This window comes from Vulpes lagopus, chromosome 13 (assembly GCF_018345385.1).
Source record: "Vulpes lagopus strain Blue_001 chromosome 13, ASM1834538v1, whole genome shotgun sequence".
NCBI lineage: Eukaryota > Metazoa > Chordata > Mammalia > Carnivora > Canidae > Vulpes > Vulpes lagopus.
In genome coordinates, this window is record NC_054836.1 from 4,657,287 (window position 1) to 4,673,648 (window position 16,362).

At 37.3% G+C, this 16,362-nt stretch overlaps 1 protein-coding gene across 5 annotated transcripts in view; it reads right to left on the minus strand.

The window, feature by feature from the left end:
• Positions 1-16,362, minus strand: part of UBE2H (ubiquitin conjugating enzyme E2 H) — a 109,733-nt gene that overhangs the window by 31,915 nt on the left and 61,456 nt on the right. For 4 of the 5 annotated variants that reach the window (XM_041728289.1, XM_041728286.1, XM_041728287.1 and 1 more), the window contains 2 exons: positions 13,622-13,698; positions 12,908-12,982 (listed from right to left, as the gene is read on the minus strand). In XM_041728289.1, coding sequence (XP_041584223.1) covers positions 12,908-12,982; positions 13,622-13,698 — 152 coding nt within the window. The remainder of the gene's footprint in view (positions 1-12,907; positions 12,983-13,621; positions 13,699-16,362) is intronic. The other variant, XM_041728290.1, reaches the window with a different exon arrangement.

A 16,362-nucleotide genomic window follows, 5' to 3' on the forward strand; every position in this document is an offset into this window, starting at 1 on the left:
GTCAGAGAAGTGACGAGCATTTGTGGGCCCTTTGGAGGAGGTGGATTTTCACTGAGTGAGGTGGGAAGCCAGAGGCTTAGCTAGAACAGTGATACATAACCATCCCTCTTTGAGATTTTTGTTTTCAACAAAAGCCTGATCTCTCTCTTTTTTTAAACATTTTATTTATTTATTCATAAGAGACACAGAGACAAAGAGAGAGAGAGGCAGAGACATAGGCAGAGGGAGAAGCAGGCTCCATGCAGGGAGCCGGATGTGGGACCCAATCCCAGGACTCTGGGATCACATCCTGAGCCAAAGGCAGACACTTAACCACTGAGGCTCACCTAGGTGCCCCAGTGCTGGGGACAGAACAGAGACCTCAAGCAAAATGGAGTGGGCTGTGTCTCCTACATTAAGAATGAAGCTTCAACAGTTTGATGTCACAGGAAACCTCAGAGGTTTAAGACTAGAAAACAGCCAGGGTCAAAAAAGCTTTCAATGTTTATTACCAAAACGGTCTCTGAAAGATTAAGATGCCTCCCTCCTGGTACCATGCCTGGAGATTACATTTGGAATCAATGAAGTTTCCACAATGTTTTCAATTAAGTCAAGATTTTGGCTTGGTTGAATCCACGAGTACATAACAGAGAGGGCCAAAAAAGGACTTAGTAATAAACACACTCTTAGTAATAAATGGGTTGGAGCCCAGTCCCCAGTACCCCTGCTAAGTATGAAATATCATCTAAGCTCTGAGATAGAGGGCAAAAATCAGGCTGGAAAGAGAAAAGTAACAAGGACTTGAGTTCTAGTCCCAACCCTACTATTATTTGCAGGCCTTGGGCAAATCACTTCACTTCTATGGGCCTGTTTCTTTACCTGAAATAGTTGGACTCTATGATCTCCAAAATCTCCATTCTTATTCTGTTAATAAAGCGACTATCAGTTCTAAAAATCCAGGATTTAATAATAACAATGGCCAGAGCTCTGACAACAGAGGACTTTAGGTCCCTAAAGGAATTAATTCTGCAAGGCAAAATTTTAGGTACAGAAATATTCAATACAAAACTAACAACATGCTAATACACCAAGAGACACAAAACCCATGGCCTATTCCAAAGTAGGCAGAAACAGAGTTTATAACCTTGCCTTTGAGGAACAAGTTCAGCCAGACAGATTCTATCCAAAAAAACAATCCCCAGACTACAATGATCCCTTCCCATACCAGGCTTTTTCAACTGTTAGAAAAATACCCAAAGCAAATAAACAGAAAGGAGTATATCTCCTTTACATTTTACATTTGCTCTTGGACAAGCTGTGAGGAGCGTTTCTGGCAAAGCCAGTCAGTCACTTTCTGGATAATGATGGCAACAATGGCACTTCTGGTTGAGGAGGGGAGGAGACGGAGAAAAGAACAGGCTAGGAATTCAGAAAAGGAACATTCTCAGGACGGAGCGTGTTTGCCCTGGCATGTTTTCCTTCCTTTTGGCAATGCTATCACCACACAAATGAATACGTCTGCAACAAGAGAATTTTCCCAACACTTGTTTCCATTCAACCAGGAACTATTTTGAAGATATTTTAAGAAAACATATTTTGAAAACTGCTTTTATGAAAACACGGTAAGTGGAAGCAGCAAGTCATTTTTAATCTACATGGCTTAAGATTTTATTCACTACCAGACATTTTCTAATCATATATATATTTCAGTGATTTGACCCGATAAAATCCAGAACTCCTTCAAATCTTTTAGACAAGTATTCTCTGGCATGACTCAGGCACTTGTAAAAGAGAGGACAATAGGAACAAAGGTTTATAGCTAAAGAGCTCACCACCTCTGTTCTCTATCTTTCAGCAGAAGGGAATCAGGTGATTTATAACTCCGGAGGAGGAATCCAAATCATGCTTAGTTGATGTAAACAAAAACTACACATCTTAAAAAATAAAATAACAGACTATTAAAATACAAAAATATGCCACGCTTTTGCCTGTTACACTCCAATACACTCCAATTGTTCTAGAATAACAAATCTTTTGACCCACAGGCTAATAGGCAGAGAAAGTAAATAACATCATGCCAAGTCATGCTGAAAACTGGTTTTTATTTTGGCCTGTTTCTGTGTCTACTCCCAGGAGGGGATCTGTACAAAGTTGTACATACTTTCAAGTAACTTCTGATAGTAGGATCAATATGTAAATAATAAATAAAAGTGGCAAAAATTCATCACTTCTGTTTTACTTGTAAGGATATTTTTAATGATCAACATTGTGGACAGAATGAAATACCTAAGGCCAGTCATCAATACAGAAATTCCCTTCAGAATAGTCTTAAGAAATGAGAGGTCAAACAAGTGACTCATGAAACAAGGTAAACCCACCCTAAGTTAAGTAGGTGAAAAGCACCAAAGACAAAACTGGTAGCTCTATCCTAGGGATAAAATGAGCGTGGACTGCAAATGGTTGAGGCAGCTGTGGCTGATACAATTTAATTATAAGTTTATGAATTCCTGTGAGAAAACAGTAAGTGAATACATTCAATTATTCTGATATTCCATCTTCATGATACATGCCCACATAAAGTAGACCATTCAGAATCAAACTGATATAATTGTTCAAAATATATTTATTAAGATTGAATCTTATCACCCCTAGCAGTATCTCCAACTATACTTTTTTTTTTTTTTAAGGTAATAACTTGGATCTCCATTCCTAGCATGCAGGAGGTGACCAGGGTTGGGACGTTCCAGCTAAAAGGGGTGGTGGAGGTGTCGCCAGCTTCGCCAGCAACAGCCATACTGCCAGCTTTGTGCATGAGTGCACACTCAGAGAGATTGTCATCTTACCTCAGACAGCTAGGCCCAGCCCGTGGCAGCCTGCACCCAGGCAGAAGTCTCTTCAGAGAGCTGAGCCTTTCCTACTCAGGAGAGATGGACCTGGGCCGGTCTCTTCTTGGGTGAGGAACCAATCAAGGAGCTCACTCTCAATGCCCTGTGTCATGGGAACTTCTGAACTGATCCTGTGTGTGTTCAGGAGATCTAAACTCAACAAGGGGTCCTCTTTTCTGTTTCTTCCTTTCTCTCTGATAATATGGAATCTGAGGAATGGGCTGGATGGATAAGAAAAGTTCATTTATAACTAAGAAAAGGTGAAGTGTTATCCTTCAAAAGCCTAAACCTGCTACCAACCTAGCAGATTACCAAAACCTACAGCCTTAAATCTACTCTCCTGTAGTTTCATTTTTGAAAGATTATAATCTCTTTTCTGGCTCTACAATTTATCGTTCACTCTCCTGGTCATCCTTATAACCACACTGTCTGAATCAGGCAGTATTTATTCTCATGGTTAGAGGCAGTATAGAACACACGTGGCCGGCCACTCTTTATAAACAAAGTCGTGGCTAAAAGATGAGGCTCAAGTCAGACTGCCTAAGTTCCATCTGTGAGCCTCCGGCCAGTAAGAGTTACTCAATCTCTTTGCCTTTGTTTCTTTCTTCGTAAAGCTTGGTTGAATATCGCTATCTACACATTGTAGGACTGTTACGAAGAGTAAGTGAATCTAGGTACGGCATCTGATCAGCGACAGGCCCACAGTAATCACTCAACGTCACTATTAGCTTCATGAGCACAGGCAAGTAACTCCATCTCACTTTCCTTGTCCTGAGGATGAAAATATCCACCCCTACCTACTCCTCTCTGAATCCTTTAGCAACTGTCCAGAGCATTAGAGGATATGTTGATTACTGGATATGAGGCTTTCTTTAAGCCCACACTGGAAATAGCAAATACAGTGAGCTACTCTAACATTTGGTACTATAAAGACCATTCTAATTGCATTTGGTATGGGGGGAAATACTAGACCAGAAAAAAGAAGGCAGACTCTACAACTAACTGATAGTGATTTATCTCCACTTTCATATTTTTACTATCCTTAAAATGAGGCAACTGGGTGATAAAATCTGTGACATTCTTTCTAGCAATATGGTTTTCACCAACATCAGGGCTATGAACAAATCTTAAATTGTGGTAAACAAGCTTTTCAAAGGAACTAAGACATTACTCTTATTTGTTTCTAAAAGAATCGCAGTTTTAACTAAAGAAAGAGGAAGCAAAGAATCCATGTTTTTATTGTAACAATCCAAAAAAGGAGTCAATGCCAAAAAGATGTCAGAATTAATAACTAGCTCAAAAATTAGAAGTCACTTACTATAATTAACGTAGGAACCAACCTAAAGAGCAAGTTAGATAGAATTCTTATACAGCAAATGAAAAGATCATACAATCATGAATCGCCAAAGGCAGAATTAAAACTGACATAAGCCAGCTTCAAGAAGAAAATGGACAAATCCTCTGACAGAAACAAGCCTGTACAGAGGCAAGGCTCCCCTTACAGGTGGCCTGGGGGAGGAAAAAGCAAACTACTGTTTTTACTCTGGCTAATAGCAAGAAGAAGGTGAATGAATTTAGATATTGCAGACTGCTAACGGGTTTTTTGTTAATAGGGCCAGTATGGCCACTAGTTTTTCCTTCACTGAGGACTTCAGTACCTGGCCTCCAAGTCTCTCTCTTGTCATTTTTAGTGACAGGATCATCTACACAGACCACACTCCTGAAACTCTGTCCTCTCAGTCTCCGAAGCTTCTCCCCAGTGACCTTTCCTCTATCACATTTCATTTACACTGCCAGGGCAGGGCATACCTTGAACTTCTTACATCTTACAGCCAGCTTCACCTCCAAAACCACAGATGCCTCCCACCCACCAGTCTCCTATGAACTTTAATCCACTGACTCTCCCTCTTCTACCTACCAGTCCTCCTATCTTCACTCCTCTCCTTGCTTAGTTTAAGAGCCATTGCCATCATCACTTTGTAACAACCCTCTGCAAATCCTGGGCCCTCTCCCCTCTGAAACGTCCAGTTCATACTTGGACTTGAAGGCACCACTAAATACTCATTCACTTCCTTACTCCCTCACCTCAATACAGAGCAGGCAATGTATCAGGTGGAATAAGGAATGTTAGTAGAACAGACCCACGGATGCCTTCACAGAGTTTCTACCTACCGGGCTGGCAGCGGGGAGAGACATAGGTGAACGTACTAACTTCAAGAAGTATGCTCAACAGCAGCCTTTTGTGGATTCAACATCACTGATAATTCTCTTTTCTCCTTTCACTAGTGGCCTGTTCCCCATTCTTCAATGACTTGTGCATTGTATCGTTATTCTGCAAACCTCCTGGTTCCCTTTGCTCCTCCATTTTTCACTTTGACTTAAAAGCCCTGCCCATTTGCTTTAAGAAAATGGGAACCAATGAATAGGATTCCTCATTTTTCCCATCAAAATCCTCCCAGCATACATGCTCATTTCTCTTGCCTCAACTGCTCCCTCAAATGTTTAAGGTCTTCTCAAACACAAGTTCTCCATTTGTGTTCTGATCTTATCCCTTCTACCGTCTTGAAGGCATCATGCCTTCAATCCTTCTTCTGATTCCCAGCATCACCAAGACCGGCCTCTTTTCTAGACAACTCCCTACAACAAACTCGTCAACATCCTTCAGAATCTCCCATTTCAGAAAAAATAAAACCTTCCTTTATCTCCCCCTATTTGTTTGTGCTTTCCTTCATACAGCCAAACTTCTTCAATGTATTATAGACACCGGAGTTTCTCGATCTCAGCACCATGATCCAAACCACCAGTATTTCTATTTTTTGCCCACAATAATAGAGTGATCATTAAAACCTGCTTAAAGCCTTTCAATTATTTTTCCATTGCATTAAATATAAAACTCAAGCCCTTAACCTGGTCTACAAAGCCCTATAGAACCTCACTCAGCCTGCCACTTGGACTCTCTCTCCTATATCACTGTTCACCCATCCTTCCTCCTTTCTCGTGCATGCTAAGCTTCTATCTGCCTCACGGCCTTTGTCCTCACAATTTCTTCTGCTTCTCATTCCTGACCTTGGAGGATCAAGGCTGGCTTTCCCTGCCCCCTCCCCTTTTAATTTAAGCCTCAAGTTTAAATATACTTTATCAGAGAAGCCCTTCCCAAACACCTCAGCTAAGGCAGCTATTATATCAATTTCACCACATCTATTCTCTGCATAAAGCTATCAGACATTTCAAAATTTTGTTTCATCGTTTTTTCTCAAAAAATATAAGGGTCAAGAGAGCGATTTGTTCACTTCTGGATCTCTAGCACCTAGAATGCACTGCACACAGCTGGTTTCTAATAAATTTATGGAGCTGATTAGAAGAAATGGGGTAAAATGTACCCATATTCTCAGAAAGTAGGTTCTGCTTCAGCTGCCAGACATACTCTTTAAAAAAAAAAAATCCATCCTGAAAATGTTCATTTTCAGAATAGCAGTAAAAAGAGCTTTTAACAAGGCCTTATAGTCTCATTGCACTGTCTAAAAAAAAACTTAGGAAACTTTCCTACTAGAACTTTGTTTCTCTCTACTGGAATTCAAAAGATAGATCACTACATAGTAGCAATTATATAACTGAGACAGAAGCTAAATTCACAACCAAGGTCATGAAAGTAGAGAAACAGAGAGGTGATCTGGATGGAATTTTGCTTCCTTAGTCAAAGAATTCATTCTATTTGTAGAAGTATAATGGTCTAAACAAGGCTTCTGTTAAATGACTAACCCCAAACCTTTCAGAAATGACTACTCCAAATCCTGATCCACCCCTGACAACACTGCTCTCTTAACTTACTCAGGGAGGGGCTAGTTCCCGAGAAGGTAATTGTATAATGTTTCCATCTAGGAAGACACAAAGTAAAATGGTAAACATTTTAAACTCTATAGTTTAGTCATACCATATTATAAAATTCCATTCCAAAAACACTGTGAGGTAATTTCTGGCCATAGTGAATTAAAAATTTAGAAGTGTCTGCTATTCTGACAATGAAAAAGGTTAAAATCACTTTCCTTAGTTGCTGGCACAAATAAAAATAAGGTGAACTGATTATCAGAATATCTTCTAAGAACCTATGGCAGATTGGAGATTTAGAAGGTACTCTGATAGGTTTTCTAATCTAGTCTCCTTGAAATAGGAAGATCTAAACCATTCTATTTAGGGAATAGCTGACTTAAGTATAAAGGCCACTGGTTGAGCTCAATATAGTATTCCAGCTTTTGTTATTGTCCATGACCTTTGCATTTTGTCTCCATTTATTCATATGGGTTTGGCTAGCTTTTATTATATACCACTGACCATCGAATTCCACTGCAGAATCAGGGTGATTTTTTCCCCTGCCCATTTTATCAACATTAAGTGAATTATTAAGCAGTCCCTCCAGAACCTTGTTTCTCAACCAACCATTCTTCTTACTCTGCTCTAGTATCATCACAAATTGCAATCCAGACACACAATGCACACAGCCTTCTCCTGAGAGAGAGTGCTCCTCACTGCTAATATGGAGATGCACATAGTACTTCAAAAGTTAGTTTCTAGACTTGTTAGCTGGATCTTACAATATAGTTTTCTATTTTTAAGAAATATAAATGAAAAAAAACCCAATAAAGTATAAATGGCGACAGAGCTCTCACACTATAAGGCAAGGTTAAGGTTATTTATAAAAGATTCTTAAAAAAAAAAAAAGATTCTAAAATACTCCATAGTTCTATCTGAAATTAGTCAAATGCAGTTCTATTAAATACTACCATTAATCATTTAAAAATAAGATACAATGACAAATTCTTAATTTTCTCTTGAATACTAGTGTTTAAGTAAAGTAGCTATAGTGTGATGGAAACTACTGTAGATCCTGAAGGAGACTCCAAGGTATTTTTAAGACCTTTAGAGGCTAAAAGCCTTAAATCTAATATTTGTATTTGTATTTTATTAGAAGACATAATTTTCCCCCTGGGCTTAGGTTTATAAAAAATATTATTATTATTATTATTATTTATTAGCTATGAACAGGGACCTTTTTTGGTTCATATGAAGAGAAAAATGGAGCAAGAGGAAATACAGGTGGAAGAGTCAGGCTGGAAAGAGAAACAGGTAAGAACTGCAGGAGGTAGCATCCCAAGAGGAGGGACAAGGGGTTGAACAGCAGTTATGTGTAAAGGTGTTAAGGGGTGGGCTCACGATGGAATAAACTAAACTGCAAGCAGAAAAACAAAGGAAAGAGAACAGTCTGTGCCCTTCTGCACATACATCATTAAAACTGAAAGGGAAAAAGAAAGGAAACTGTGGGGAACATAAGGGCCAGCAGGTGTTTTAGCATGCTACCAGGTGAGAACTCTGGCCAAGGAGAACTCTGGCCAAGGAAAGCTTCGTGGCTTTCTAGAACAAAGGACAGGAAAAGTGTAGACCCAGACAAAGATGCAGACAGGACATTCAAAAGACATGCATTTGCCATATGTTTAAAAATATACACTTTTATAATATAAAGGAACTTATGGTACAGTATTTAGAAATCATAGAAAAATGTTTTTATAATCCCCTTAACAGCCACGGATAACTATCGATATTCTGCCATTCATACTTGAAATTTCAAGGAAACAAAATACAAGTCACACTATAGAAGGTTACCATTTTCCTGTGGGTTCTTTTAAAGATGGGGTTAAAACATAAGTAGTGACTGTAAAACATTTTGTCCATTAAGCTATACCATAATTTAACTATTATCTGCTGGATCACTTAGGGTGCTTCAAACTTTTAAAAATAAAAGTTTTAAGAATAACACTGCAATATGCATACTCTTGTACATTAATCTTAGTGCATCTCTCTGAATCTTAAGATAATTTAAATAAAAGCACTCAAAGGATATAAAATCTTCATCAAACCACATATACTGCTATGTTGGCTACATCATACCTGCCAATCTGACAAGTCCTATATCTCCCACTTTTAAAAATATGCATTCTTTGGAATAGACATAAAACCATTTTCTATCTTATGCTTATGGGTTACTTTTAAATTTTTATTCAAAACTGCTCTATTTTACCCTCTTTGTGTATCAATCATCTTTATTTCAACCCCACAGCAACTGCAAGTCTGTGTTTTCTCTGACTTTCTAACAGCATTCTCGTAATAGATAAGCACATGCTGGAAACTAAACCTGGAGAAGTATGGCATATATGGCAGTCTCCACAGCAACTTCTCTGCATAAAACAAAATCTTCATGGACTGCGGATTACCTGGGGTTTTGAAAGAATGCTACTTCTATCTAAAGTCTTTATGCACTTTCACATCTCTGAAGCTTTCCAAAAACTATATTCTCAACACATGAAACATCTTTCTCATAAAAGCCTATCTCCTTCCATACACTCTTTTCCCCAACTGAGGCACTAACTCACACCTCTCCTAAAAATCCATGAAATGTTATCACTAAATACCATGCAATATTTTATTTACATTGGTCTTATCTCCTAACTACTGAGAGCCTTATGTGACCTTCCTAATTACCTAATAGATATGTCATCTATCTTGAGGATCTAATACACTGGTCAGTATCAAACATGCAGAGTTCACTTAATTCTAATATCTCACTTTCTAGAAAAGGAAACAACGGTTCAGATGAGTATCATTCTCATGGTCAAGGAAAACCAGAGTGAGAAGTACTCTTTCCTGATAACCAGTCCACTGATGAAGCATGCTCTCCTAACTCTACACAGCTGGTAACACCAGCAATACTAGCATTCTAGGAATGTTTCTGAATGAAAAAGATAAAGTCTGAACTTTCAAATAAATCAGAACTTAAAGATTTACATATGATTTATTTCAAAGCAGTCTCTCTGGAAAGCTATGCAAATATTTCAATGATGTTACAATTGATGAGAGGAGTTTTATAATTTCTCTTTGAAAGTGCTGTTATGGCTAGTTCATGAGAAAATCATAATCCTTAAACTTAAGCCAATTTCATAATCATATATCATTTTACACTCCAACTATGTCACTCAGTTTTTCCATTCATCTTATTCTGTGAAATTATATGACCTTTAGCCATTTCAAAAATTTACATCCAGCTTCAAAACATCAAGATGATTTCATAAACATCAACACTAATGATACTCAAAAAGAATGTAACATTCCAAAAGATCAGCTTAACATGCTTGAAACGATGGCATTTAGAAAGTTCATAACCTCTTTATATTCCTTATATAAATAGTCTGTTTATGTTCCTTTTCTTCCCAAAGAGAATTCAAGATAGCTTTCTCGCTATTTTGAGAAAAAACAAAACACTTGTATGATAATATAGACTGTTTTTAAAGGACATTTTTAATTATAACTCAGGCAATAGGGTAACTACTGAAAACTATAAAACTTAGAGGAAAGTCCAAAAGATAAGCATGTCCAATTACATTGATTAAATACTGAAATATAAAAAGAAAATTGCTTTAAAGTACATATACTGGAATGTAAATAATGATATCCATTGAGGGACAGGATTAGGGGACATTTTTAATTTTTCTTTATTTTTGGTCACCTGGACCTCCTTAAATTCCTAAGAATATAGACCATTTATACAATAAGTAAACAGCAAACAAATGTTTACATAATGTGTATGTATATTATATATTTAATATATATATAATATATATAAATATATATATTTCCAAGATCTAAGCAGTAAGGATGCTTAATCTAAATTTGCACATCTTACTATTTAAAAGCTCAAAATTTGGCTCAGGAAGAGAGTATGCCTATATACTACAGAGGCAGGATTTAAAAAGAATCTTAAGGTTGGGTTTATCTCATCTCTTTGCCCTTCTATATAATTCTACACCTACCTATACAACTCAAAAAGCAAACTTTGCCTATTCTAAATGAGCCACTACCTCTCAAAATGTTTAAAGCAAATTCAACAGTAATTACATTGTTGATGACCTGAAAATGGGTCACCCCCAACAACTGATTATAACTCTCTTATGCAATGTTCCTTTGGAGGAAACAAGCACAGCTTGTACAAATATTTCAACTAGATCTACTTCCCTAAGAGAAGATGGTACACATCTGTAGGTATTACCAAGTTCTGAAAGCACACAGAAAGGTAAAAGAAAAAAAAATATGAAGTTAAATCAGCCTAGTCATTTGTCCCAAGCAATTTCGTATTACATCATTAATTTAAGAAAGTACATAGGCATTGTGTCATTGGTTAATAAATAAATAATGCCTGAAGTTTAGACGTGTTTACTTTAAAAGTTATGATGAAATAATTACATTATCTGGAAAAATACATTAAGATAAGGTTTGAGAAATAACTGCATTTCTACAGGATATGCAATTGCTTTTCTATAGTTCACTGTTAAGTAGCTATTCTTTCTGATTAGGAATTTAGGGCTCAAAACTAGATTCAGCATGCCAATTTTTAGTCTTTAAGCAAATGGACATATATGAAATATATTTGAAAGAATTTATATGGCTTATACATTCCATTTGTAAGGATTTAAAGATCCTATCACTTAACTACACAAAGGTTCAAATGCCTGTATAGAAAGAAGAGACCAATGGGAGAGGTGACCACAACGTGAAGGAAAAGCCCACCTGGCTGGGTAAGTAACACCAAATTCCATTACCCTGGAATGAATTGGGAAGGACTGCCACCCCATCTATACAGGTAGTAGTAAGTCATAGGGATTATCTTACAGCTCCCTTCCTTCCTAGTTCACCACCTGATAACCCTACAACTCAGAGACCCTTGCAGCAAGGGGGAAATTTCAATCATTCATAAAGTATCTTCTCCATTTCTGAAACTTAGAAAAACCATTCAAGGGACCTTAAAAGGAAACCACCAATTTATTCCTAAATGAACGATAAGGGTTCCCAGCATAAGGAATCACAAGTGCTCTGTATTATTTTTAAATAGCACCAAGCTTGAAAGCAGTAGGGTAGCTAGCTAAGTAGTGGGGAAGAAGCTGCTGCATTTGATTGAAAATTAGTCTTTGATGATCCTACCTTTCCCACATTATCCTAGGATAGAGGGTGTTGTTGGAAGGTGGGTGGGGTGTGTGATGTCTAAACTCCAAGTGACCTGGAATTAGTTCCAAAGATGAGCATAAAAAAAGTGAGCCCTTGGCAGTAGCAAGTTGTATGAACCCTGGTAATCCTGAACATGAGGTTCAGTGTGACTGTCAGAGAATGCATAATATATTCCAGTTTTATTTTTTCTTCTTTCTTAAAGTTGGTTAATACTTTATAATATTTCAAAATTATCTTTGGAATGAAAATTTTAAAAGCTAGCTTAACTTAGCTGAGTTACTACCATTCTACGATCTCAAAATCTTTAAAAAATATATCAACCTTCAATCAGATATACTTCTGTAGTGTCTGATGGTAAAACACCTAAATTGTCATTGTGTGCCTTAATGGGGGTAATGGGTTAATAATATCACCAATTAGGGCAGAGAGAAGATGACAGGGAAGAAAAAGTACCTCTTTATACAATCTCACTGAGGATTTACATCATTAATTTAATAATATCTCACTTTCTAGAAAAGGAAACAACGGGGCTAAAAAGATGAGTAGAAAGGCAAAGGGTGATTTCACTGCTAGTTTAAGTGAACTACAGTTTAAGTGAACAAAAGCAAAGGAGGATCTAGAAAGCATCTTAAATGACAGAATTAGAAATAAACACTATGTAAAATTAATTCCAACCATCCTGTAATTAAAATGAGATTTAAGATGTTTATTATTTTACTGCTTAGCCTGAATGGACAGTGGGCCTTAAGATTGTTTAATCTGATCCTGATAGAAAAGTCTAGAGTTAGAATCATTACAATCACGCAAAGGGTATATTTAATCATCTTATCACACTGTGAAATCCCACAAAAAAGTCACTGATTAATTAAGCAAAGCCCAAAAAGGAAAAATCCAGTTAAGTAACCATTTTTGGAATTATCTCCCACAAAATATAGGATTCTTTTTTCCTTTCTCTGATATGAAAACTCTCTAGTAAGAGAAACTGAGTAGTTACATACCTATAGATGGAGATTTGAAAGGGTATTTATCAGGAAGATCCACTCTAACTTTCCATACTCCGCCTTCATATGGTGCTGAAATAAAAGTAAAAATGTTAAACATTACAAGTGTCTCCACATTAAAAAATAAACTCGAGTGTAAGTGAAACATTAAATCCTAATCTCTTTTGAAAACCTTGCAAATTAATTCTTTCAAGAGTCAGGGAGGTATATTCTGTGTTTAAATTAAAATAATTTTCTTAAAAAGATCTAGAGTTAGGAAATAAGCAAAGATTCATTTCTCCTCTAAGTTTACTTGATTTTAAAGTATTAAACACTACTGAATTAGTTGGTAAGTAATAGCCTCCTATTTCAATCTACCCTGTTGACTCCTCCCCCCCAAAAAAAACACAAACAAAACAAACAAAAAACAAATAGGAAAGCACAAAAGAACATTCCCCTAAAACCATCCATGTGGCTAATCATTAAAAAAAACAAAAACAAAAAAAAAAACAGTACTCACAATTTGTGTTTAATACTGCCAGAGATGAAAGAGAAAAGCATATGAAGTAATTATGATAAGAGCAAGATTTCCTCATTGGTTCTAGAGTTCCAATAAACTTACTGTTCAAATACTACACACACCTCCACCTGTCACTGATACTCTCACTACCTACTAAGGAGTAGAGGATAAAAAGAAACTGAAAAAGAACACATATGAACACATGTACTTACTTCCTTGTGGTCCATAAAACTTGACTACAAATTCATTGAGTCCTCCCAGGATCGTAACCTCATGCTTACTCTCAATGCTAAGGTGGAAGGTAAAGGAAAGTACACAGGCTTTATATTACCTGGAAGAACTAAGGATGATATCCCCAAGATATGCTATGTAAAGTGGTATCAACATTCGATATGAAACTGATAAAATATCAAATATACATAGTCACTCTGGTCATTTATTTTTTTTATTTTTATTCTTTTTAAATTTTTATTTATTTATGATAGTCACAGAGAGGGGGGGGGGGGAGCAGAGACACAGGCAGAGAGAGAAGCAGGCTCCATGCACCGGGAGCCCGACGTGGGATTCGATCCTGGGTCTCCAGGATCGCGCCCTGGGCCAAAGGCAGGCACCAAACCACTGCACCACCCAGGGATCCCCACTCTGGTCATTTAGAAGGAAACATACACTCTTGTGAAAAGTATGCCAATGACCTTTAGATTCACACTGGTGTTCAAATCCTAAGACTGCCTCGTAGTGGGTTTGTGAGCCCACACAACATAATGTAAGCTCACTCCCCAAGCCTTTGTTATCTTTGTCAATCAGGAAATACCACTTCATAAGGTTTCTGTGAGGATTAAATGGGTTAAGTATGCAAAACATGTAAACTGCATTTTGTAGATAATGTAAGTGAAAGACAGGCACTTAGTTTTCATTTTTCTCCCCTCTGTATTCTCTTCTCCCCTATCTACCCCCCAGGGAACCTTTAACATAAACTCCATTATTCCCTTTAGTCAAATTCAAAAATTTAGTAAAATACTGATTCTCCTAACCTAGAAATGCTATGCTCCTAAAATTATGGATTTACTTAAGCAAAGTCCCCGCCTATTTTCCTCCTGGCTTAGACAATAATCAAATAATTTGGATACCACCTTGCTACAAGTACTGTTAAATGCGAGACCAGGGGAAAAAAAATTAAATCTTGTCTGTAGTATTTATTTTCACCTACTCTTTCCCTCCCTTCCAAATCTTTCTCCCCCCATTTAGATTGGCCTCTTGTTTCTGGTGTGTTCTGAGGCTCTAATCACAGGAGTAATTCGGTGCTCTCTTCCTCAAAAACTTATCTGTCCCTGAGACTCTTAAATATTTTTAAGACACTAAGATTCATCTGTAAAAAAACAAAACAACCCTTATCAATAAAGAACAGGGCTATTGGTCTAATAGGTACCTGTTTTATGTTTCTTCTTTGTGGTCTAAACAAATAATGACTCAGGAACTTTAGGTGCTGGGCCTTGGGCGGGGCAGGGGCTCAAATCTCACAATGAAATTAAAGAACAAGAAAACCCCAAACTACCAGATATGATAAACTCATCTCACCTTTCTCCACCAGCAGTGCAAATCGCAGTTTAATTACAAATACTATTATGCCAAAGAAAAAGCCGAAGAAATTAAAATTTTTTCTCTTACACAGAGAAAAATAGTATTTTTAAAGATTTGAAATTACATATTTGGGTCTCCTATCTGTTCTATAGGCCACAGAACAGAGGCTAGGTGTATTTTTGGCAAAATCCTTGCTCAAGAACCTTGAACACTCTCCATTACAGGTATTTAAGAAGACCATTTAGTCTATGCTAATTAGACCCCATTCTTTTCCGTTTTTAAAAATATTTTTAGGGGATCCTGGGTGGCTCAGCGGTTTAGCGCCTGCCTTTGGTCCAGGGTGTAATCCTGGAGACCCGGGACTGAGTCTCACGTCGGGCTCCCTGAGTGGAGCCAGCCTTCTTCTCCCTCTGCCTGTGTCTCACTTCTATCTCTCTCAAATAAATTTTTTAAATTAATTAATTTATTTATGATAGTCACAGAGAGAGAGTCAGAGACACAGGCAGAGGGAGAAGCAGGCTCCATGCACCAGGAGCCCGACGTGGGACTCGATCCCGGGTCTCCAGGATCGCACCCTGGGCCAAAGGCAGGCACCAAACCGCTGCGCCACCCAGGGATCCCCTCTCTCAAATAAATAAATAGAATCTTTTTATATTTAAAAAGATTTTTATATCTCTTTTTATATTTAAAAAAGATTTTATTTATTTATTTGAGAGAGAGAGAGCGCACATGCATGAGCAGGCAGGGGATGGAGGGAGAGTAAAAGGGAAAGAATCTCAGGCCCACCCCATATCTGAGCACAGAGCTTGATGTGGGTAGGGCTTGATTTCAAGCCCCTGAGATCATGACCTGAGCCAAAACCAACAGTCAGATTCTTAACCTACTGAGCCACCCAGGTGCTCCAGAAAAAACATACACTTTAAAAACATGTCATTAATGTTATTAACAAAAAATGTCCCTTCTAAACTAAGGATATGTGACAACCATGTGACTTGTAAACATTACTTAATTCTACAGAAAAAGACACCAATAAGTGGAGAAAACACTTTTCATGGATAGAAAACTCAGTATCACACAGGTATCTCTTATCTCCTAGATTACTTAGACTCAATGACATGTCATTGAAAATCCTAAGTTTGACATGCTGATAAAAATTCATTTAAAAGAGCAAATACCCAAGTATGTCCAAACATTCATATAGAAAAAGATTAAGATGAGAAACTGCTAAACATCAAGAATTAAAACCATAATAATAAGGACCATATAGTATATTGGCTCAGGGATAGGCCTATTGACCAATGGACTCAAATAGGCAGCTCAGAGGGCAGACTCATGTGTAAATGAAGGTCTCATTCTTTTCTAAATGAAAACTGTT